This window comes from Taurulus bubalis (genome assembly GCF_910589615.1).
Source record: "Taurulus bubalis genome assembly, chromosome: 8".
NCBI classification, from domain to species: Eukaryota; Metazoa; Chordata; class Actinopteri; order Perciformes; family Cottidae; genus Taurulus; species Taurulus bubalis.
Window position 1 is genome coordinate 10,051,218 of NC_136596.1, and position 25,890 is coordinate 10,077,107.

At 42.3% G+C, this 25,890-nt stretch overlaps 1 protein-coding gene across 1 annotated transcript in view; it reads right to left on the bottom strand.

The window, feature by feature from the left end:
- Positions 1-5,389: 5,389 nt before the first annotated feature.
- Positions 5,390-25,890, bottom strand: part of osbp2b (oxysterol binding protein 2b) — a gene marked incomplete at both ends in the record, with an annotated part of 37,890 nt that continues 17,389 nt past the window's right edge. Inside the window, 13 exons of the mRNA XM_079222822.1 lie at positions 5,390-5,532; positions 6,352-6,369; positions 7,188-7,408; positions 7,539-7,723; positions 8,101-8,196; positions 9,697-9,800; positions 10,674-10,794; positions 10,947-11,192; positions 11,270-11,422; positions 11,981-12,047; positions 12,514-12,637; positions 13,920-14,118; positions 17,694-17,944. Coding sequence (XP_079078948.1) covers positions 5,390-5,532; positions 6,352-6,369; positions 7,188-7,408; positions 7,539-7,723; positions 8,101-8,196; positions 9,697-9,800; positions 10,674-10,794; positions 10,947-11,192; positions 11,270-11,422; positions 11,981-12,047; positions 12,514-12,637; positions 13,920-14,118; positions 17,694-17,944 — 1,928 coding nt within the window. The remainder of the gene's footprint in view (positions 5,533-6,351; positions 6,370-7,187; positions 7,409-7,538; positions 7,724-8,100; positions 8,197-9,696; positions 9,801-10,673; positions 10,795-10,946; positions 11,193-11,269; positions 11,423-11,980; positions 12,048-12,513; positions 12,638-13,919; positions 14,119-17,693; positions 17,945-25,890) is intronic.

Below are 25,890 nucleotides of genomic sequence, written 5' to 3' on the forward strand. Positions count from 1 at the left end.
CTTTCTATAATATTTGTATTATCATAAGCAGTAATGCTACTGCTGCAGCTCCTGTCAGATTTTTCATATATTAATTAACCTTACTACATGTGCTTTGTGGACTTGGAGAAGGCTTTCGACCGGGTCCCTCGGGGGTTTTTGTGGGGGGTGCTGCGGGAGTATGGGGTGCCGGACCCGTTGGCACGGGCTATCCGGTGTCTGTACGCCTGCAGTAGAAGCTGTGTTTGTATCCTCGGTAGTAAGTCAGACACGTTCCCGGTGGGTGTTGGCCTCCGCCAGGGCTGCCCTTTATCACCGGTCCTGTTCGTGACCTTCATGGACAGGATATCTAGGCGCAGCCAGGGGGCGGAGAGGATCCGGTTCGGGAGTCTCGGGATCGCCTCTCTGCTGTTCGCGGATGATGTGGTCCTGTTTGCCTCCTCGGACTGTGACCTCCAGCATTCACTGGGGCGTTTTGCAGCCGAGTGTGAAGCGGCAGGGATGAGAGTTAGCACCTCCAAATCTGAGGCCATGGTGCTCTGCCGTAAACCGGTGGATTGGCCCCTCCAGGTGGGGACAAACTGCCTACCCCAAGCGAAGGAGTTCAAGTATCTCGGGGTCTTGTTCACGAGTGAGGGTAAGGTGGAGCGGGAGATCGACAGACGGATCGGTGCGGCTGCAGCAGTAAAACAGGCGCTGTACGGGTCCGTCCTGGTGAAGAGGAGCTGAGCCGGAAGGCGAAGCTCTCCATTTACTGGTCGGTCTACCTTCCAACCCTCACCTATGGTCACGAACTCTGGGTCGTGACCGAAAGAACGAGATCTCGGATACAAGCGGCCGAAATGAGCTTCCTCCGCAGGGTGGCCGGGCTCACCCTTAGAGATAGGGTAAGGAGCTCGGACATCAGGGGGGAGCTTGGAGTCGAGTCGCTGCTCCTTCGTGTCGAAAGGAGTCAGCTGAGGTGGTTCGGGCATCTAGTCAGGATGCCTCCTGGACGCCTCCCATTAGAGGTTTTCCAGGCACGCCCAACTGGTAGAAGGCCCCGGGGAAGACCGACGACACGCTGGAGGGATTATATCTCCCGGCTGGCCTTGGAACGCCTCGGGATCCCCCAGAATGTGCTGGGAAGTGTTGCGGGTGAGAGGGAAGCCTGGGTCGGTCTGCTGAACCTGCTGCCACCGCGACCCGACCCCGGATAAGCGGCTGATAATGGATGGATGGATGGATGGATAATTAACCTTACTTTTATTAAAACTTGCAAAAAACCTCAAGTATATCATTTAAAGCCTTTCAGAGAAAATAAAGCAGACGAATATCCAGTCAACAATAGCAACTTTATTATCTTCTTTTTTCATTATCGTGTCTTTGTCATTGAAAGACAATGTTATACAAGTACAAATTATGGGAGAAAATACACAATTTAAAAAAAAGAACCAAAACCTCAGTTGAATCTGCAGTTTCACCTGAAAACACTTACATGTATTTGGGGAGTAAGAGTAGTAGTCAAGGCAGGTCAATCACCTTTGACCTCTAGTACCAGGCCACTGTTGTGATGCGTCTCATAACTTTCATCATCATACAGATTGTTAACATCACCGTCTCACAACAAAGCCGTGAGTCACAGTCCGAGGAGGAACCGGGTTCAATTTGGACAAGGCAAGAAAATCTCCCCACATTGTATTAGTTTGCTTCGGCTTCATAACTGAGCAGCATCGAATGAGAAGGAAATGTGTGCCTCGCATGCACACAAATCAAGCTCATTATGCATACAAACAGTATTTTAAAAAAAAACACCAACATAAGAATAATGGCACCTATGAGAAGGTAGAAATCAGAAAATAAAAGCGTAAAAATTAAGCTTAAAAAGAATCACACCATAAGTGAGATGAAATGAGAGAACCAATGAGAGGGGGGTTTACAGTCAAACCCTCCCAGGTAGGGAAGGCAAATGATGAGGTTGTTTTTAGTCTACAGTACACTCTCCACATACACTTTGGTTGTTTTTTCCCCCCTTTCTGCATGAAGCAGACAACTGTTTTGTTTCAGCAACAACAGCCTTGAGCTAACACCACTACACCTCACTGCGTTATTGCTACAGCTGTCCGATGTCGTACAGATCCCCACTGGGGCAACTTCAGGAGGCAAGTCACCATCAAGTACTGAGGTCATGTTATCGGGAAATGTACCGATTTAAACTTATGGTGAGCTCGCGGTTATCGTTCAAAATATAACATGTTTCTTTAAGTATAAAATCATCTCAAACACAATATATTTAAGTCAATCTCTAGTAACTTCAAATTGATCTCCAAGAAAATAAATCACACACTAACTTTCTTATTGTACAAGTTCTTCTCCGTCTGTACAATTTTCCAGATAGCAAGAATGAAACATCTTGCTGCAACAGTGTCCATCCATATATGTGACACCCTTGATATGATTTTAAGTGTACACAACCTCGACCAAAAGCTTGTATCTTTGTACACGTCAGAAGATGCTGCAGTCTGTGTAAAAATGGATAAGGAGAGAACCAAAGCAATAATTAATGAAGTAAAAGTTATACATTTTGGAAATGCGAATATTCTTTTTTCCAGCCAAAATGTACTACTCTCGACTCTTAACAAGTGAATAAGTATTTTTCAAAAAATGTTGACTTATTCTTTAAGCATGGTCATTCTGACGTCATTAGATCATCATTAAATCACAGATAAAGAATCTTAGCAGATCATATTATCAAACTGATAATATTCATTCTATGTGAATATTCAATGTGATTTTATATTTTTCCCAGTGCAGGGGAACTGCCAGATGCGTTGATCTATGAAAGCATCACTGAACCACAGTTAGTAATGTGCTCATATCAAGGACTCTATAAAAAATATTTTCAGTGTTTTAACACAGTTTTTTTTAAATATAAAACAAGAAATCTGCAGCCAGGTTTGGTTGAGGTTGCCGAAGAGTTAACATCCATCCACTCAGAATCAATCTGGATTAAAAGTTAAAGTTACTGCAAATCCTTCAGGCTCATTCAGTCAATTTGTTTTCAGATTTGGACTGCACTGTCTGCATACCATAATACTCAGATTAGTATGATTATTCTTCATTTTACAATATTAATCTTTTATCACAAAATATTCACACAAATAGACTAGACGGTAGATACAATACATCCAGCCTTGAAATCTACATTCCTAATAATAATTACAAAAAAATACTAACTGGTTTTCAAAACTCTTGTCTCCGTAGACATGTAGTGCACGGGTCAGGGGACTCTATCCCTTGTTCAGTCAATTAAAGGCAAAAGACTGAGGGGTACCTTCGTGAGCTGATCCCAGATCAGCATGTCCACAAACACTGAATGAAAGGACCACATGTGTGAGCTGTGTTGAGCCTGGAGCGGCAGCTTGGGGGAGTCGTCTGTGGCTGAAGCTGATTGCAGAGGTGTGCGACAGGAACCAGCCCCGTCAGCTTCTAACCTTTGACCTCCTGTCAGCTGAAGCCACTCTGGACTCTCCTCAGAGAAGCCGCTTCAGTCTCACGTACAGTAAGCGGTCCTCCCGGAAACTTCTGAGCTTCAAACTAGTGACTGATGGATTTTGTGGAGCTAGTGCACTGCACACTATAGAAACCAACATGTTCCTGTGTGTACTGGGTGGAACTCACGAAATGTCTTTGGTGCAGACTCACTGTAATACGTTGTGAGATCACTGAGAATGGTGTTTCTGAAAATGGTCATCAAGGATAGTATGCGTTGCTATTGGAGAGCACCAGAGGACAATGTAAAGTACATGTACAGAGGGAAACTGTCTCAACATCAACACAGAGATATATGTACTAATGTATGATCTACCACAGTGCAAAGTGCCAGTTCAGTTCTTGATGGGGATTAGAGTGATATGGATATTCAATGTGTGACTGTCGCTGCACTAATGTGTTTCAACTACAGGACTCACAAGGCCTACTGCAGACGTTTACTAATCAGAATCACAAATGAAAGATGTGTGAAGCATATTTAGATGACTAGGATGCATTGAAGCACAGACGCGATTCATATTCAACATATGAAATTAATAATCTGCCATATTATCTCTATATGGACTCTAGTCTAATTGACTACTTCACAGACTGTAATTTCTGGAGGGAAACTCCAACATTCACACCAAATAGAAGAAAGATAGTTTGCCCAATCAAATATTAGCTCTTGGTTATGGAGACCCAACATGTTACAGATTATCTAAATAAGACATTATGCAGTTAACAATCATATTGATAAATACAAATAAAATACATAATATAACCATAAAACTGTGAAGTAATCCAATACATTTTTTAAAACACAGCTCGTTATTATGAAAGGTTTTTTGTCATGCTTATTTTCATGACAGAGTTCATTATGGGCAAGTTTTATATATTTATTTTAATTCCATTTTCCAAAATGTGTATTTATTGTGTTTATGTTTACGTTTTATGTGTATTTATGTAATTTTTCTCAGGGACACTTTTCATGTCAGCTCATTCAGATCAAAGCCAATCACATACTGTACTTGTCTTAAAACCTTTTTAAGTCTAAAAAAGAATTATAAAATAGGACTAAAAGTAGTACAACTGACTTGCCACAAACAAAAATAAGCAGCACAAAAAACCATGTACGCTTTAAAGAGTCATAATCTCACACGGTCATAGTTATGTTACCTATTTTGTCCGTAGTTATCGATACAAATGTTTTTTTCCCCTCAGAATGTCTTCTTTATCTAATCACTTTGTGTCTACATTACTGATAACAAAAACTAACAGGCATACTTTTCCAGACACCATTTTCAGGCTTTAGCTTCTTTCTGAAGTGGAAAATAATGAGCACTTGGAATAATTCCCTCAAGAGAGAACAAATGTAATATTCATAAAGTAAGTCTGGCATAATCTCAATTGTGCTGAATAAAACAAAGTACGAGGACACTTTTCAAAGTAACCTCTGAAATACTGTGTATTCCACAGTATTCTGCTTCTATGTGCCTGTTTATGATTTTGTCCCTATTAGTTGTCAGTCTATAATCGAGAGATGCTTTGATATGGGTTTCTGTCCAATCGGTAAAAACTCTTAAATCAGGTGGACACAGAAAAGTGCATTGTGAGTAAGATTTATGGATCACCTGATCTCAGGAGTGTGCAGGTGCCTTTTGTTGTGTGGTGCCACAACTCCAACACCGACTCACAGTCTCACTGCTGTTTCAGTATAGTGTCAAAACAGAGTGAGAGCATAGCGTACATTTTGGAGGTAATCCGAGAGTGTGTGCAACATACACATTCTCTTGCTCACCACAGGTCCACATGGTTCTACGCCCCATTGCTGAAGGACCAGAGGCAGAGCAGTTCACTGTGCGATGAGGTTAGGTGTGATCCGGGCCGAGTTCCTGGGTTAGAAGATGTTAGGACACATGCTCCAGTCCTGTTTCTCCTTTGCCTCCCAGTAACCTCCCTTGTACACAAAGTTTGTTTCTCCAGTGACTGAGTCCCTCCTCTGGTGAAACCACAACGGCTGGTAGCCTTCATATTCTTTCCCTGCGGGAAGAAGCACAGGTGTTACTCAATTCCTGTCATTTAAATTGCACTCTAGTGGAGAAGCCACACTTGCAGGCAATTCACTTAGTGATCAATTTGTCTTCACACATATGCATATGCAGGAAAGCAATCAATCGCTGCGCCTTGCATTTGGGAAAGCTCCCAAATGTGAGCCAAGCAGATTTAACGGTGAATTCAAGGGTGTCAGTACGACGTGCATGATGAAAAAACCTGGATCAATCTTAGTGAAGCAGTTTTGGAGCTCCCTGAACTGAATAATCCATCTGTTTCTTAATACAGAAACCCAGTCAAAAGAGGGAGAACTTGTATCTTAGCAAAGAGCTCATTTTGTTGTTCCCGTTAAAAAAAACATAATGTAGATTAAACTCGGATGATCAACGTATGAATTAATTTGTTTACTGTTTACCACAAGCATTCAAATAGACGATGCAGTGTAAATCAATCACTTGCTAATGTGGCTTCACCATAGAACATGAAGAATACTTATAGATTTTAGCGTTGTATTTGTTATTTTGTGTCACATTATTTTTCTAAATGAAAATGCCACGTGTATACAAGAAAAAAAAAAAAAAAACATTTTTCCTGAGTCATTATCTGGAGAAGTTGACATGAGAGGGGCATCATGCAGTTCCACGCAGAGGCAGACCACACAGAGGACACACAGAGGATGGCGTGTATTTGTGTGTGTGTGTGTGTGTGTGTGTGTGTGTGTGTGTGTGTGTGTGTGTGTGTGTGTGTGCGCGTGTATATGTGTGGGAGTGATGCACAACAGAGGGTCACAGGGCATCCTCCACTCACCAGAGTCATAATCACACTCTGACCACCAATAGAGAGAGGAAAAGAAAGACAAGTCATGGGTACATCAAATACAATCTAGCCTACGCACAACACACACACACACACACACACACACACACACACACACACACACACACACACACACACACACACACACACACACACACACACACAGAAAAGTTTCTGCTAGGTTCTCTGTAAAGTTCAGACTGACCTCTACTACACTAAATATTTTGTGTTCAGCCCAGCTGAGCTGCAATAAGTGTGGTTCTTACTGGGATAAGTACTACTTCCCAAATCCTAACCATCAAGACCAGGAGACTTTATGGTTATGATTTTCCCCGCTATGAATTCCCATTTTAAAGTTTTCTTTTTGTGATATTGTCAATGTTCTTCAACACAGAAACATGGGAATCTGCTAGATAGTATACAAATATTATAGATGTTCAATTACTGCTCCTCAGCAGTTTTCATTATTTCAATGTCTTTTCTGCGAAATCTTTTTATTTTATTATTTTAGATCCATTGACAGAAAGGCTCATGGTTATCGTAGTATCAAGAGCTTTCTGCCAATGGATCTAAAATGAAAAAATTAAAACTGATGGCTAGCTAGAGGTGTGATTCAAAGTCGTGGCAAATTGAAAACATTTCGTTCTTGCATTTAGGGATAAAATACTGCGCCATAGCTGCAGAATGAATCCAAACTTCTGAAAATAAACTGCATGTATCAGAAGGTCGCTGCAGTAGAATACTTACCCTTCATCCTTTCTTTATCATCACTGCCTGTCTCTGTCATTTACTCACACATGCTACACCTCCTGTCCTCCTTTGCATACCTTCATCCAGAGCGTCCGAGGCCTCCGCTTCTCTCCTCCTCCTCACGGCTCTTTGTTTCTCCTCGAGCCTCTGTTTTTCTGAGTTTGCCTCATCCCATCTCCCTTCCTCCATTAGCATCTGGTCTGGTCTCAGACGGCTGTCGGTCAGTCCCACTCCGTCCTCCTGCTCGTTGAGGGTCAGTGCCAGCGCTGAGAAGTAGTACATGTTCTCAGCGTTCTCCCTGAGAGAGCAAGAGGAAATTGATAGGAGTTACGCGGTGCCATGATCAATGATATTAGATAAACATTGCAGCTGTTATGCAACTACTCATACATTGCAATGCTCGGCCTTATGAGGCAGATGAAACTTACGGGAGAGGGTATTTCTTCCACAGCAGCTTGGGGGACAACGTCTGATAGACTGTCTTCTGCTTGCCCTCAGATCCACTGCCTCCTCGGCTGCTCTGAACGATCTTGGCACTCTCAATTTTATCATCCCACGTACCAGAGAGGATGTAGTGAGCCTGGCCCCCACTGTCTGCCACTACACCTGTCACCTGGAAAGAGCAAAGGAAATAAGAAAACCGACTATAGGAAATGAAAAAACTAAAGCAAGCTATCTTTGTATCACTATCTCTTTTCCTTCAAATTTAAACACTTAAATACACAATCTCCTAGGTAGGTCACCATTAATTTCCATTAGCTTATCTAACATCATTCACTTACAAGGAGGGCAGCTTTGTGCCCCATTTTTAGATAATTAGTGCCCCCCCGGTACCTCACTGCAATGTGACCTCATACCATGAGCTCTTTCTCTATTACAGTATATATTTGTATGTAGTGTCCAGCAGGAGGCAACATCAGACAAATTAACCCTGCAATGTATGACTTCGTGCTGAGGTCGGGTTCATAAGTGTGGAAAGGAAACGTTTACCTTCCGTGGAACGTCCCTGGAAAAATAACTGTAGGGAGAAAACTTGAGTTGGCAGGTCTCCTTGGTCCTGTGATTCACAATCTCAATGTCCCCTGACTGCACAAACACAGACACACAATGAGAGAAACAAAGAGGTTATAGCATATCTACACTATTAACAGTGTTTTCAGCAGAGAAAGGAAAGCATCCCGACTGATCCTAACCCTATTTATTGGATAATTTTTCAAACCACGAATTCAGGTTCCGCAAAGGTGCCATGTGGAGGTTTTGACAACTATTGGTGCTGTATGGCAAGTTTATTTATATAGTACATTTTAGCAAAAAAAGTTATTTGAGGTGCTTTACATAAAACCCCACAAGCCAAAAGACAAACAAAACACATTATGAAAGGAAATTATAAAAAATGTAACCAAATTGCGAATAAAATAGAATAAGACCAGTATAAAATACAAGAATAAAAGTTAAACTGCAATGTAAGAAATTCATAATTATTTGATTTAGCTATTGCTGTTGAGCAATGTTTTGACGAGCAGGTCTTTATATGGTTCTGGTTATCGACTGTTAAGGGCCACACCTTTCAAGTCTCATGCCTAACCTGTCACACACATTCTTATCTTTTACTGCATCTAACAGCCATCAAATAAACATCTCATAGATTGTCACACTGTCACATGCTGTAAGCTTAGCACAGTGCTGACACACTGATGCAGTGCAGATCACTTTCTCTGGCTTCACTCCTGACAGCACTGTCTTCTGTCTGGCAGCAGAGAAGGCAGTAGCAGCAGAGTTTCCATAGTTTGACATGAAGTTGTGAGGCTGACCCGGTTCTGCACCAGAGGACAGCAGAGTGTTGCGTGGAGGCGGTGAAAGACGGCAAAACTACTGAATGCAGAAGGCAAAACCATTGGAGAGAGGAATTTGAGATACTAGTCGAGCAAAAACAATACCACTTCTGTGCCTTAACAGCTTTTCTGGAAACATTCTTTGTGTATATTATCACGAGTATAATGTACCAGCTGAATGTACACAAAACTCCACAGGGTACCTTTAAATCACATTCATCAGCATGAACACTGCTGCTGATTCTCATAGTCTGTAGCCAAGATATCTCTTAATTGCACCCACCAATGTAATCAGAAATGATGAATTGCCTTATTGTTTTGTAGGTCTTTCTCCCAGGGTTACAAACAAACACAGGCGTACGCACACGCGCTCACACACACATACACCCCCCCCCCACACACACACCCAGAAAAGTACGACAGTACACAAAAAGAAGACACAATTTCTTACAGACTGAGAAGTGAAGCCTGCCCCTCCCCCTGTATAACTGGGCCATTTTACAGTCAGAAGAGGCTGTTATTTTAGGGAGCTATCACAGATCAAAGCTCTAATAACAGAAGAAGCTGAAGATCAATCCCTAGAGATTGTGGATCTTCTTATTCTTGTGCTGGAAGGCTTTGATTCCCTTCTTCACAGCATGTTGTTCTGCTGGTTTGCATCACAATGCAATACAGGAGGAAAACACATCCATAGGCTGCTCTGGGTTGTTGGTTCTGAGCTGTGGATGAACGGTTACCAGTAAGACAAACAGACCTGGTCAATCCACAGCTTGCCCACAATGATGTTGTGCACTGTGGAGGTGACCTTTCTCCACACATATTGGTTCCCACTGGAGTGGAATTGCAGGTGAATGGCACCTGGGGAGGAACATGGACAAAATATTATAAGAGAAAAGAATTATCACAGCTGCTTTGTTACTAATCTGCAATCACAGACCTTAGATTGTGTTGTTTTATGCTACGTTCACACCAAAAGCGTTGCGAAAATTCGTGTACAATTGTAGGTTTTCTTCTGGGATGTATATGTTTTCTAAAACACATGCAAAACCAAAGTTGGGATTCTTCCCCATATCTCTTCGTATTGGCTAGTTTACCTCCTCAAGATAATAAGGTGATGAGCAATTGGCAGTAAAAATGGTCAAGAACGTTAATTTACACACAAATTCACTCCTCTCACTATTCATAGATCAGGCCTTTTGTGAATTGGGTGGCGATGGTTTGTTTTTAAACACTGGGTCCCCAGAAAAAGGTTTGGGAATCACTGATCCAACACATTTATGCCCCTGTGCGCAGGCATTCAATTTCTACATCTATTTCGAGTGTGAACTAACGCTAGAAGAGTAATAACATGAATTTGACAATAAACACAGCAATTAGCGATATTTTTTATATGGCACCTCACAGCAGGTATATAACAGGAAAGAAGAGAAGTCAGATAAATCCCACTTTATCTGAGCCACCAGAATCCTGCTCTCTGCGATCCCAGTGCGTTAGAGAGCTCCCTTTATATCCATACTTTATGCATGTGTCAAAACGGTCATAAAACCCTCCTGATTCATTCTCACACTCTTTTCCTCTATTGTGTGGGAGGCCGCACAGTCATGTACTACTCTTAAGTGGTAAGTAAGTAAATTCGGCCTAGCGTGGCTGTTACATTTGCATGATGGAACTTTTAGATAAACACACAGTTTGTTTGCTTCCCCGGTCCCCACTAATATAAAAATGTCTTACCCAGAGGCATTATGGAGAGGTATTTGCCACGGAACTTGCTGGCGATTGTGATTTCCTGCCACAGGGTCCAGCCTCGTTTGGAAATCACATGATGTGCAGCTGCAGGGGGGTGATGGCTCACCTTAGAAGAAACATAGACATAAAAGGTAAAGTATATCCACGTAAGCAGCAAACGACTCATCTGGAGAACACAGGCCGGCACTGCACACTCACACTGTGCGCATGCACGTCAGTGAGCGTGTAAGCAAAGACTCCTTGTGGCCATGCTGTTACCTGCTCACACAGCGAGCGGTAGCCAAACTCCTCCCTTCGATCGAGCTCGTAGGTCTCACCCAGGAGGGGGTTGAAGGGCTTGGCTGTCCGGTGGATCGTGGTGGAGTAGGACGAGACGGAGAAGGCAGCGACCAGGCACATCTGCTCCAGGGAGGAGTCGCAGCGCGCCGCCTTGTCCAGAAGCTCATGATACTCCAGGTCCTCAGTGAGACGCTGCAGCATCGACAGAGGCTCGTTGAAGTTCACCTGAATGGGCGGATCAAGAAGAGGTGAGACACACGGATTTATGGTCCAGCAAGGACGGCCATGCCTAATACACTTACAGGCATGGGGATTTTGGAGAGCTCCTTGCCGATGCAGTTCTTCATGATGCTCCACAAATTGAGGGAGTAGTTAGGCTTGTCTGGGACATGCGTGCGCCTCTGTCTGCGAGGCTGAAGCTCCTTCCCTGACACATCGTTACAGCTTGGAGACATCTGGTATTCGGTGGAAGGGAAGGGGTTGAGGATGAGGCGGTCTTTTAACTTTGTGCGAAAAGCATATTTGATATATACAAGTTTGAGAAATACTTTCAGCTTCATGCTCAACTTTGCAGCACATCACCAAACGGTGGAGACAGAATGACAGCGAGTGAGAGACAGGTTGAGAGGGAACAGAGGACGCAGATGTGTGTTAGAGAAAGGAAGAAGCAAGGGAGGATTTAGGGGAAAGAAGTGCAGATGTTTGACTGGTAATTAACATGTAGTGGAATGAAGCAGCTGTATATCTTTGCCACCACAGGGGTGACGAGGACACCGCGGACACACACGGATATGTGTGGCTGTGTGAGTGTGGCTGTGTGTATGGCTGTGTGTGTGTGTGTGAGCATTAGGATAACTGCAGGATAGGAAATGGGGACTGTGAGAACAAGTGAAGACAGTTATATGAATAAATCAATGAGCTGCAAGCTTTTCAGCAGCACAAATTAATCTATATTAAGATTATAAATCAGCAGTGTCCTATTTGTCAGACTAGTTAAGAGGACAGACACTTACATGATCATCCTGGTTCCAGTCATTGGGCTGACCTCCGCTTGCTCCACTCAAATTACTCTGAGAACGCCTGGAAGAGAATGAAAATATTTTCTACAATGAGTACTGGACACATCACTCAATGTCCCCCTCTCACACAGACAATATTAATGGTGCTACAGGAGACGAGGGATATGTTGCAAGAGATGAGCCATACTAATGATGAGGAAAAGAACACTTAAGTTACTTGAAAAAAGTAAAAACAGAAAGCACAGGCTCTGCAAAGACAGGAGTTGCCAGCAAGAGAACAACTCCAATGCAGCAAACACATATACCATAAATTCGTTCTAAGAGAGCAATAACAAAAGTTTTGTATTTTGCTGCAAGAAAGCAGACAGAGGTACAGTCTTTTAGTCTTATAGTCCGTTCAGCTGCCAGCCGGAGTCAAATTCCTGCTCAGAATTCTTTATTACACTAAATATTAAAACTAAACTAAACCTCCATCCCTGTATCCGTCTTTCAGCTGACCAGAGCATGGATCCCTGTGAGTGACTGACCTGTGCTGTGTGTTCTCAGTGGCAGTCACTGTGATAAAAGCAGGGGAATCCTCCATGGCATCAAAGAACTCAGTATCCTCATCTTCATCACTCGCCTCTTCTTTGTGCAGCCTCTCACTCCGCCCTGTCAGGACACATACATATGTGAGTGAATGCTAACTGCATCCAACACTAGCAGAGCCATCACACGATGATGAGTCTGGATCCTACAGAGTTCAGGAGAGAGAGAGCGGTGTATAATCACACACCCATGGTGATTAATCAAGAAATAATTAGCTTAGTCAAATTGGCAATGCTCCTGCTGGTTAACTCGCCTGAAATGCGAGCTCCTTAGGGTGTGCTTCTAATATTCAGTATCCGACATTCAATTCAGCACTTTCTAAAAGTGATTCTATTAAAAGATGAGAGTAACCTTCAGTCATTGAACAACCACTAATTTGAACTAAATGTCCTGTACTATTAGAAAATAGTTGTTGTTCATCGTAGTTTTTCAACACCAGCATCTGTTTAATACTACTCAGATGCAAATTATTAATTTATTTAATAATGATTCAACCATGTCCTTGTCCAAAGCACAGAAGACGCTTATGAAATGTTCAAAAGAGAGATGGCTCATGTCTCTGGTAAACCATTACCTTTACAGCCAGCACTACACTGTATACATGGCAGAATACTGAAGTGTAGCAATGATTTTACCTGACAGCAGCTAAACACCACACACTTAAAACAACATCAGTGTTTGTTTTTCCAAATGCTTTCCAAATGACCAACATGAGCCCTTTCAGATGTTCTGCCTACGTGGTTTAGGTATAGTCCAGTTAAGGCAACTTATTACAGACAGCAGAGAGAGATGACAGGCAATGAGGGACCCAGCTAAACACATATTTGGCCCGTTAGGGTTCATGGTCAGCATCTTAAGGCCTAAGCCACGGGGAAACCAATTCTCCAGGTTTAAAAACTAACACTTGTTTACATCTATCCCCCGTGTCTTCCCCAGAGTAGCTTCTCACTGTGCTATAGGGACGTTACATCACTAAGTGCTGTCATTTTTCTGGAGAGGGCAGTCTTACACAAAAGGTAAGGTCATGGGGCTACAAAAATCAATAGGTTTCTTTCTCCTGGAGGATGGATGTGCACAACAGGTATCATGGCATCTGATGTTTTCAAGAAGCTGGTTATAGGTAGAGAAAGAAGGAAATAAACAAATGGATGGACAGACTACAGTCCTTGGTGAAGGTAATTACCATCTCTAAATGAGTGATAATCCAAACCCTTTGACACAACTTGAATAATGTCAAGCAGCATGAGGGACGTCTACAATATTGAGCCTGAGGTCACACATGAGTCTTAGTATAGTGAGATCCACACTGAGGCCCACAGGAGTAAGCCATACAAAGGCGTCTCACCCTTGCTGGTGGTCGGGGCGCTGGGTGTGGTGGAAACCAGCGTGGGTGCTTCTCGCCACGCCCGCTCCAGGCTGTTATGCTGCTTGGCTAGCTGCTCAATGGTCTCCTCTAAGTGGGTACGCTGCTCTCGCTCATACTGCAGAGCCCGCTGCCATCTCCTGCTGTGAGTCTCTGCTAGGTCCAAAAAGTCTCGACACGCCTGGGGGAGCACATGCACACAAGAAGATAAACATACACACACAGCAAAAGTTTCATATTTACGATATAGTCGGGGAAAAAATTGATTACCTTCCATACATAAAACCTATAGGAATGTTCCTGATCCTGTAGGAACTTCTGATCAAACATATATAACATGTCAGCTTTTGTTCGACAGACATGCCTCTTAGTGCGCTCGAAGGAAAATGAACACCTCACAGCATTCTGTCAGAAAGCAATTACTTTCCTTAAAAATGTTATCCTACATTTAGACCTATATCAGATTGTTAGAACATGGTTTAATTGAACAGAATGAACAGCAATTTAGGAGACGGAGACCCTCAAAGTTGACACACGTTGGACGACTAGTTCTCTTAAAGACACAGAAATCTTCTTAAAAAATAAATCTATCAGTATATTTTTTGATCAGAAAGCTAACAAACAAGGTCCTAAAATGACAGACTTAAAAGTATTGACATTGTGGATAACTATGTTTGTCAGCTTTCCAATTAACAAAAAAAGCATACTGTCCAATGTGGGTCAACTTTGAGGGCCCCTGTCTCCTGAATGGTTGTTCATTTTGTATAATTAAACCACGCTCTAACACTCTCTCTGATATACTGTAGGTCTACATGTAGGACAAAATATGATCAAATAGAAAGGGGTGAGGTTAGAAATTGATTTCTGACGACAATATGCATGATGAAAATGTCATGCGACAGTCATTAATTAAGCTGTCAGCATAGTGGGCCTCAGAGGAGGGTTTCTGAATAATCATTTGGAAACTTCCTTTTGGAGCATTTTGTTGCCGATGCTCCCACGTGAGCGGAACAGCCCATAATTACAAATGCTCCTTTCAGTATTTGCAGCAAATGTCTTTTTGGCCCCAGAGCCAGAGGGGCAGTTGAGTTAGCTTGAACCACTTTGATAAGTTGTGAGCTGGAGGGATGTGTCACTCAGATGATCTCTGTTCTCTGGCTGGTGAGAGTGCAGTCTCACTTGGAGGCAGCAGGAAGAGAAACAAGGAAGCGGGAACCTTACTCCTTACATGCTTTGTTCCCAGATAGCAGCATATGAAATGATGAAAAAGTATATGGTCTACCATATTGAGTTTACTTTTTAACAGAACAATAGAGAGAAGCGGAACCAGGAACAGAAACAATGTAAACAAATAAATTCATAGCTAAAATTACTACTTAAGATAAAGACTGTATTACTTTTACAAATTCATCAATATTTCATGCCATACATGAATATGAGCGATCCCTGATCCTTGCATTTTCTTTTCCAGGGTAAGTGGTATGTTTTATAAACACACACAGTCATGTGATTAAGAAACAACTATTTAACTTCATAACAAACTAAATTTAAATGTGTTCTCCAACAATACTAATTGAAAACTTCATGTATTATATTACTCCAAAAGGAAAAATACAATACCATTGTGGAAAAGTTTAGAAGAGTTCGGCCGGACCAAATGGAAGAGATTTATGCTTAAAAAAATGCAACGCATCTGTAAAGCTCGGGGATTTGAATGGTTATAACATAATATTTTAAAATCATACGAATAGTAATGGAGCCGTTTTATTATATGTCAATAGTACTAAATTATCCCTACCATTTAAAAAGGTTACATTTCAGTGGCTTTTGATGTTTTAGAATATAACTCTTGTTTGCTCAAAACAATGCATGAATCACAGAATATCTGTCAGTAAAAGCCTCCAGTCAAACTCTTACCTCCAGCAGTCTTGTATGAAGTGTCTAAACTTCAATGTCTGGGACTCGGTTTAAATGTTGGAAGTGCATGTGACATTGTGGTTCACTTCCTCAGACATTGATATGAAACTCAACACCAACTTACAAAGGATGACAGTTCCACTTTTTTTATGCTGAGTCCAAATGCAGTCCAAATGCAGACTGCATGTGACTTCCTTTGGGGGGAAACAGGGTTGATAAAGGCCAACAAAAAGTGACCAGGCATGCAGAAATGATAGAAAGCCCTGAATGAGTGACGTAGCAAAGAGTGAACTTGAGTACAATTCAATGTGATCAAATCATGCCAACATTAAGTGGTAGGTGTGTGAGAGCATGCACACACAAACGGGCGAGAGCCTGGATTCAGTGACACACGTGACCAGTTAAGTTACATCACCACTCAATGAACTAATGCAACCCTCTCCTGAGGCCGGCTTCAGATCACAGAGTACATGCACTTGTGTCTTGCCGTGATGGCCTCATTCTTCCCTCGACCCCTACTCCTTTACTCCCTCCTCACAAGCACAGCCTATTTTCTTTGGAACATGAAACCCACAGCAACATTCAAGTAAATGCCTTAACAATGGCTGAAAACGTGGCTGCAGAAATCCAAATGTCCATATGTCCTGAGAGCATTTACAAGCCCAAAGATCACTACAGGGAGTTTGTGGCAGCACTTCTTTCTCATTAGAAGGACATTCTTGGCTGACCAAAGGACATTTTAATGAGTTAGGCAGTCCAAAAAGATCTATTTTATTGCTTGTCCAGTAACTTTAAATTTTCCAAACCAATTAATAAGTAAAATGGATGACAGAGAGAAACTAGGGGCTCATTATTTTGAGCTCGGCCTTCACATAATTTAAGTGAAGTCTAGTCTCAAGTCCCTCAAGGAGCTGCATTACCACATGCTTAAGCATATTACGAGTAGTAACGTCCTACTGCCTGATTTCAAACCTAATCTTAAAGTAAAAATACTTGCAGTTTAACCACGACTAAATCTGACTGAATTATTTTACACCTAATAGCCAGACATTTCACATTAAAAGAATAAACAAGATTAAACAATGCAAAAACAATGATATCCACAAAGCAATTGAGAGAAGCAGGAAGAAGAGACAAACCTTGTGTGACTATGGTTTAGTCAGAGCAGGTCTGTCCGTCTAACTGTGGTCTCGAAGGCTCTGACATTCCTCCCCAGGCAGGGAGGGTCGAGGGTTTCAGAGGGGGGAGGAGGGGTTATTCCTGTCTCCCCCCACCCACTATCATATCTAGTATCAATCCTTCAGCACCTCAACTCTCCCAGAACTCTCATCCACAACTAACACACTGTAAAGCCAATGGCATTTACTGTTGTGGAGAATGGACCCAGGCCAGATACAGTAGAGTGCATGCTGGTTATCACATCCAACACATAGTGAAACCTGAACATTTGGTCGTGGTTGTGCCGAGTTAAATATAGCTGATTAGATAAAGCTAAACTTCAGTAGGTTATTTTTAAAGAGGTTATTTTTTGTGCTCTTCCTGACGTTTCTTGTTCTTTCTTAAAGTTAGTTTTTGGGGGGGGAGAAGTGTGTACTACAAAATCTGATCTTATCTTATGATCATTTTCAAATACTAAATTAGAAATAGTTATGTTTAAGTAGGATAGAACAGGATGCAGGCCCTGCATCTCCGGGCTCATGTTTAAAAGGCCACACTGTAAAGTGATCTCATCAACTCAACTAGGGCATTATAGATGACTGGCATTCCTGTCATGCAGGACACCGGGCACTCGGCTCACTGCTGCTGCATCTTGCAGCCTGGTCTGTTCCAGCTACTTACATTGATCATAGCATTGGAAGTGATGCGGAAGAGGGTGGCTCGCTCGTTGACTGCCTTGATCTTCTCCCCTCCCTCCACAGGGACTTTCAGACCCTCGAGTTCACTAAGGGAACGCTGCAGGGCCGCCCCGTGCTTCGCGATCAGGTCATTGCATGTGCTGAGGTCATCGAGCTTGCTGACAAGTATCTTCAGGGTGCCCTGAATCTCGCTGCGGTCCGACTGGGATGTCGGCTCCTCGTCCCCCGAGTCATCTGGAGGGCAGAGGTAAGAGGTCACAAACACCATCTTGAACAAGACACGGTAAATACGACTTGTGAGTACACCAATCATAAAAAAAGACGACACGTTTTTCTTAATAAAGGTAATTTTAGGCCATATATCGAACTGCATAGCTGCTAAATCGCAAAATACGTACAGTACACTCCCTCCTTTTTATGATAGATTTCCCATTTGAGATGACTCCCAAAGATACCGTGGCAAGCACATATCCAACTCCTCCATTTCCCAGTGGTACACTGGTATAGGCAGACATAGTATTGTTTAACTCATTTTTTTTCTAAGATTTCTAAGTGATGTTCTTAAAATAATGTTTTAATGATAAAAAGACAAATGACATACATTTAACAATGATTTGTACCACTGATGAAATTAGTGTTAATTAAGTCGTTAGTCAGATTTGACAGCTGGTTTCCTTTGACACACATAAGTCCTTCCATTAGACATCAGCGCATTAAATATGACTGACTGCAGAAATCCTCCGTAGCTTATCAAATGTAAATGTAAGCTGTATCACGGCATTTGAATACAGACATGATCCATAACCATGAGCCTTTGCGATAGCAGCTGCCTTTCCACTATTATGTCACTAAAGAGAGGTTACTCAAGTTTAAACAGGCCATAGAACAGTGCTGCAGCGTCAGCCTTACATTACACACACGTATGCACACACTGCACGCACAAGCAGGATCACAGTATGACAGACGAGGGGGGACCAAGGTCCATCAACAGCCCAGTGACAATGTAAAAGGAACAAGTCCACGGAGAAAACGGAAGTCCTGATTTTCTGAAATAAAGTAGATGAGAAGTATTTAACTTCCTACAAAAGAATATCTCCCAACATAAAAACATCGGCGTTTGTGTGTTTGTGTTTCAATAAATCCAGCGAACAAAACAAGCCAATGTGGCTGTGGGAATAAATATAATCGGCTTCAATGTCAGCATATTTACTCTGGATACATTATTGCCTGCTGAAAAGAGGCAACATCCCAACAATCCCACCAGAGGAGTGACGTATAAAACTACTGCCAATACAGAGAGCATGGAGAAAAATAAGGAATATCAGGACAAGGACGATTCTGTGCATCTTAACGAGGACAATGTATTTAAAGGTGCAAGAGCAGCGTTAGAGTCTCTGCACCATTAGTCCACCCTGCTGACCCCCACGCCTAGAAAGATGCTGTTATTCTGTCTTCTACATGCCACCATACAGAGTATGCTTTGTCGCACTGAAGAGGTCTGTTATATAGCTGATAGGAGACACTGTCACAGTCTTAGTGAGAAGCAGCACTCCAGCAACACTTTCTTTTCGGAACAAGGCAGCTGGCTGTGACCTCGCAGTGGAAGAGACCATCACCCCTGTCAAGCCAATTTACAGAACACTATGTAAGAATAACATGGATCTGCGCCTGGGGGATGCTGGTAGCCTGGCAGTCTGAGGACGACATCATGTAACAGCAATATACCAGCGTGAGCAAAGGGGACAAAGACAAGTGAAGAAAGCAATCTCTCACCATGTTTGCATTCCCGGGCATCCATTTCCACCCAAAAGGTAACCAAAGTTCAGCCAGCAGGAAGTAGCGCACACTCACTGAGCTAAAATGTCAGAGACAATATGTGAACATCTTGAAAGGGCTTTTGGAGAGACACAACTGTCTGTCCATTAGAAGGGACAGACAAAGGTCAAGCCAGCAACCTGACAGCAACAACAAACCCAAAAGCAAATATGGATCAGAAATCCATTCACACATTACCGGCGAGCCAGCAAGACAGTAAGAATCAAGTAGAGTGAAACAGAATTTCAATAAAGTCCCTGCGGAGAAAAGCAGAGAAAGAAGAGGCTGAATCTGATGAGGAAATGAGACGGGCAGCTGCAGTGCACTGGATAGCAAGAGGCAGTGAAAGAGGAGAGTATATGTTTAGAGAGTCGGCCAGGATAATTAAATGAGCCTTGAATTGATAAAGTGTGACTAGACAGAGAAGCTTTCAACAGATAAGCTAGTTGGCCAGTTGAAGTACTTTTGAACTTCCTCCCACGAGGAAACAATAAGCCTCCACCAAATCAGATACATTTAGGAACACGCCCTCAAGATCAAAATTAGTCATCCAACATATTTGAACAGAGAAAAGAGGTATTGTGTAAAAAAAAATATAGATATATATATATATGTGTGTGATAACAGAACAACTGACACAAGGACAAATAATTAGAACTTGAAAATAAATATTTTTAATTTCCCTCGCCTTAAGGTGATCGAAATACAAAAAATTGTATCAAACAACTACCGTCTGTCTTGAAGTTAAATTTGTATTAGTATAACTTGATATAAATTTGATATATGACAACATTTTTAAAGCTTTTGATCATTTGGAGTGGGATTAACTTTTTTACACTTCAGTTTTTAACTACTTTATATGGATTAAAATGCTCTATTTGCCCCCGAGGACTGCTGTGCAAAACCAAAATAACTATTTTGCTTTCTTTAATCTCCAAATAGGTACAAGACAAGAACGTCTTATGTCTCTCCTCCTGTTCGCCGTTGCTATTAAACTGTTAACTGTTAAGGAATTGAATGAGGCGGTCAGGAGTATAAAGTATGGTTTTATGCAGATGGGTTGATATTGTGCCCGTCAGACCCTTAGTTCATTAACTTCACTGCTCAGAACACCTCCTTGAGGCAAAGTCCCCCCATTACCACACGGGGAGGCTCTTCCCTCTTTCCATTCGACCCTATTTAAAATCAAAACAGGAAAGTTCAAGTATCTGGGAATCTGGATCACAAATAAATATAAAGACGTCTGCAAAGCTAACTTCCTGCTCTCGGTAGGCTGTGTGAAACAGGACATTAAACGATTTGCTGAAAGGATCAATACAATGAAGATGAATGTCTTGACTATGGCTCCTTTATCCTTTATCAGTAAAGAGCAGATGGACAAACAATGAAACATTGGAGACTAGCCCATAGTAACAAACAAAAACTCAACCTCAGTGCTCTGTATCATGTCCCCTTTTGAGAGTATGACATTACAGAGTAGGGTCTAGATAATATTAGGATAATGTGCAGTATACTGCTGGAGGGAATCTGGGTGGCGTTTAGAGATTTCAGTGGTGAAACCTGGAAAAAACAGGAGGATATGGCTTTATCTGGAGAGCATTGAACACATTGTAAATAGCAGTGGACTGGCTGACAACTATTTCCAATGTTAAATGATGATGATGTTTAGTAAACTAAAATACAGACGTATGCAGCACTGCAATGAATGCTCTCTTATTATTCCCCCTCATTTTACCAATGAGTTAGGCAGCTTCGAGCAATGCCACAAAAATATGCTGTCACATGTCCCTGCGCCTGTTTGTTTAGGAGAGACTTACAGCACGTCAGCTGCAAATCAAATCCTCTTTCTCCCTGAGACAAGTTGTGAGCTGAAAGAACACACATTTTGGCTCTCCTGCTCAGACACCCTTCAGTGACAAAGGGAACAAAGCTTTCTTCGATCCAAATGAAGCCTCCACAAGCATGTCAGAAATGTCTGTTCTGCAAATTGCTTTTGGTACACTGAGCCAGATCCATGTAGGATCGATAAAATGTAGAGCCCGACTGGACAAGTTTCATTACTGGAGATGAAAACCTTTTAAGCTAAACACATTCTATCAAGTGTATATCGCTCAGACCTGGAATAAAAAGTAAAGACTGCATTCAAAAATAAACCTGTGTCAATAAATACTCCATCTATGCCATCTGTGCATCGCCGTCCCTCACTGCCTAGCTCGCCTCTTCACATTTCCAACCTCTTCCTTCCCAACAGATGTGGATTGATGGCTCTCCGTAGCGAAGTCGACACCACGAGGCCCGGGCAGGAGCCCATTACCACGCAAGTCATGCCTCAAGGGCGGTCCACTTCCCCTTCCCCCACCTCAGAGGACACCCTGCATAGACACAAGAGCACGTCTGTTCCCAGTTCCCATGCATGTCTGTACTGAACCCTTGACTCAGAGGTTGATGATATAATTGAAGCAAATATCTGATAAACACAAATCCATCTTTCATCCATCCTAAGTATGTGCATGCTGTCGCCTTTTCTCCCTTCACTCCCTCCTTATCCTTGTGTCTAGCATAATTGGGCGAGGGAGAGAGAGAGGGGGGAGAGAGAGAAAGCAGGATGATAAGATGTGGAAGAGTGTAATTGGGAGCGCAGTAGTCTTCCTGCCGTCCCACTGTCTTTCTGCCCGTCCCTGAGGACCGGCTGTCAGATCCGTGGAACCGAGCCCCCGGCTGACAAGATGTCACCCTGTGGCAGAAAGACGTGCATGTCGAGCAGCCGAGCATGTGGGCCAAATAGCATGCCTCTCTGGATTAAAGATCTTCGATTCCTCTCACTGAGGAATTTTTGATGGATGCGTTGTATTATCAGGAGGAAAAAGACCTAGAAATCTCCCAGTTAAAGGTAAAACTCCATCTCCAACCAGAATTACAGCGAGATGGTTGCAAAGTTTCAGGAAGAGGAATCCCAAAACAAAGCTCTGGCCGAAAAAGACCTGGAAATCGCCCAGTTAAAGGAAGATTTGACTATTGTCAAAATAGCTCTTGCTGCTACCAGGCTCAATGGCAAGAGACTGGCAGCGACGCAGGAGAGTCAGCAGACCGAAGTCGAGCTGCTGCAGTCCAAAGCCGAAGTGAGGCAAGAAGAACGGGCCACTGAAGAGCTCAGCTGGCGGACTAAAGTCTTCTGTCGGCTCCTACGGGCCGATCAATAAAAGCGTCGGTCAAATACTCCCCTGAACGTGTGACTTATTCAAATTGTGATCCAAACATTTTCTTCTCGGACATCCTCCCTCTTTTCCCGCCAACCTTTACTTCCTGCAATCGAGTTTAAGGGGATGGCATGCAGGATTTAGTGACATCTAGTGGCGCGGTTGTAGATTGCAACCAACTGAATCCCCCTTTGCTAATTTCTCCCCTTTTCCAAACTTTGATAATTAACACTTCCGGAACTCGCAACGCGGATCCGCGCTTTACGATGTTTATGTTTTGTATGTCTTCATATCTTCGCGATAAAACGGCACAGAAAAATGATTTAAATGTTGCTGGAAGCGCCAGACTTTTCACTTCCTTGTCCTTTGTCCCTTAGATGCCACGTGACTCTCACAGGAGCTCTCAGCCTGTGGAGTTTGTGTCGAGCTCCGCCTTCCACCGTGATTTGTCGATTCATGTGTCCGTCTACATTTTGTGTGAACCTTACGTGTCAAACAATATTATCACGGACCGGGTCCCATCTCGGGGTGACGGGAGACAATGACACCTGACGTGTGTTCTTTATGTCCAGTCTACTCCGTAACTTAAACCTTTAAGTGCAGTCTACTCCTTAACTTATAACCCAATTCACAAAGACAGGATGTTGTAAATGGAAGCAGGTTTTCAGAGCTTTTTTGGCGATCTCAGGATATTCCGCCTTGGTTTTAATCCAGAACACAGGAAGAGTAGGGTAATGTATCACGTAACCTCCTTCTTCATTCATTCTTTCTGTGCGGCCCGGTACCAAGGGGCCCACCGAATGCGCATACTTATAAACGCCCTTTTACAACTCCTTGTCATATTGCTTTTTGGAGAATTATGATGATAAATTCATAGTAGATGCAAAAGTATAACCCAAACATTTTCAACACAACTCCTTGTCCTTGGTCATGCTGGCCACAGCACTTCATAATTCTCAAAACTCTGACCCTTTGCTTTTTTATTAACAGCATTTACGTCCTTTTACTTTCAATACTTAGTACATTTAATATCAGAAAATTACTTTTGATACTTAAGTACAGTAAATATCAGATACTTTAAGACTTTTACTCAAGTAGTATTCTAATTCTGACTTTCACTGGAGACATTTTCTAGTCAGGTATCATTTAGTATGGCTTTTGGGTACTTTATACACCACTGCATTTATCTACCATGTTATTAATATATCCCACTGCTTTTGTGAGCCTAAGACATTTGGTAAACCAATTTCAAGCACCAAAACAGTTCGTCTGCATGAATAAAGTTATGTTTTTACAAGAGATATGAAGAATTCCAAAAATCAAGCTTACATTTTTCAGCTTTAGGGCCATATTATCTCTTTACACTTGTGCCTTAGACAATGGTGCCTCATTATATAGAGAGCTGAGATTGTTCTGCAATTTCTGATGTAACACATGGGTATGTATCTCATATGCAAGTGCCTTTAAAAAGGGGAATTTAAGAAATTATGTAAAATCGAGAAAATGTCAGTCCCCCTGTTCTTATATTTAGTTTACCCTCATTCATAAAAATGAATAGACAACTAGAAATCAGTTTCACCAAACATTTTAAATATTATTGCAGGACTGTTGTATTACCAACGGTAGTTTTAGCTAGGTCTACCAAATGAACAGGATCATGAACAGGATTATCGACACAATCATGATTATCAGATATTGATTCTAATTATCCAGCATTAATGCATTTACAATCTGAAGACCACAGAGAGTTGTTCCACCTGTGTTTGGAAAATATTTTTTCAGCAATGACAGCAAAGTGAGAGGGAGATGAGTGTTTTTGCCGCTGACTGTTATGATGGAGTGTGCAAGAGAAAGAGAATATATTAAGGTATTTCAGAAACAGAAGAGGCAACGAGGTAGATGAAGAGCGAAGATGCGTCCCAGGGGAGGGCAGCGCAATCCTCACCAGTAATTGCTAACTGGCACCAAACATCCCCTGAGATACATCACAAGGAGACAAACAGAGGAGACAGCAGGTTAAAACCCAGCAACACGGCGCTTAGCTCTCCACGAGCAAATGAGAAACTGTGCAGTGCAACTCATCACTGTCCCCAGAGCTCTGCAGCACAGCTCCGGCAGTGGGTCCAATCGAACACGCTCAAGAAGCAGCAAACAACAAAGGAAAAGATTAACAGCAAACCGCAGCAACCCGGCACTGTGTTTTTAATTCAGTAACATTTCATAATTTGCAAAGATAGACAAAAAGAAAAACAATCAGACTGCTGACCACTAAGCTGGAGATTTATATTCTGGTGTGCCGAGTAGATTTTATGAATTCTTGCTTACTGCATAACTCCTACAGTCTGAAGGTTGCGGCCATTAATTGTCCTACTGCACAACCGACGACTACTAACTCATCGACACAAGTCTGGTCACTGACAGGAATTCAAAAGGAATTACTGCAGTAATAAAAATAGTTCACTTCTCCATAGACAATGAATCACAATCAAAATGTGAAGCCTGTGTTTACCATGTGACGCAGCAGGGATCTATTCATTGTCTGATTTACACTAGATCTACAGTAGGAGAGATTCTTAAATCATTGGAAGGCAAAGAGCTTCATTATAACCCTTGTATGCGAGACTGGTGAGCATACATTAATTGAATGCATGCTCACACATCAAGTCTTCATTTACATGCATGCAAACAGCTGCTGAGGCTGAGAGGAGGAGGGGCTGTGCCGTCAGCTGCTCTGGCTCATGTGAATCAGGGCTGGTACATCTGATAAAATAGAGAGGAAAATGTAATGTGTTCACAGTGATTCTCTCCATATAATAGTGTTCATTTCCTGTCTTTGCTGGATCCAAACTGCCCTCGCGGGCACGTGAGATTCACAGGAAGTTATCCATACATGCAATCCAACATAACTTTTTGTAATTTTAACCCTTAGATTTCCGGGACCGGAAATATTAAACCGTGCTTGCTGTTACCGCAGGCGTCAGCATGTTATCCTGGTGCCAAATCGTGAAGATGTTTGTTTGACCCACATAAAGTTCATGCACTGAGTCCTGGTTGAATACTATGTTCAGATGGCTTAGTTCTACTTGGATGTATTCATCCCAGCAATAGGATGATATTAACATTGAGACGATACAAATCTGTCAAGAAGTTTCGAGCAGTATTTGACAG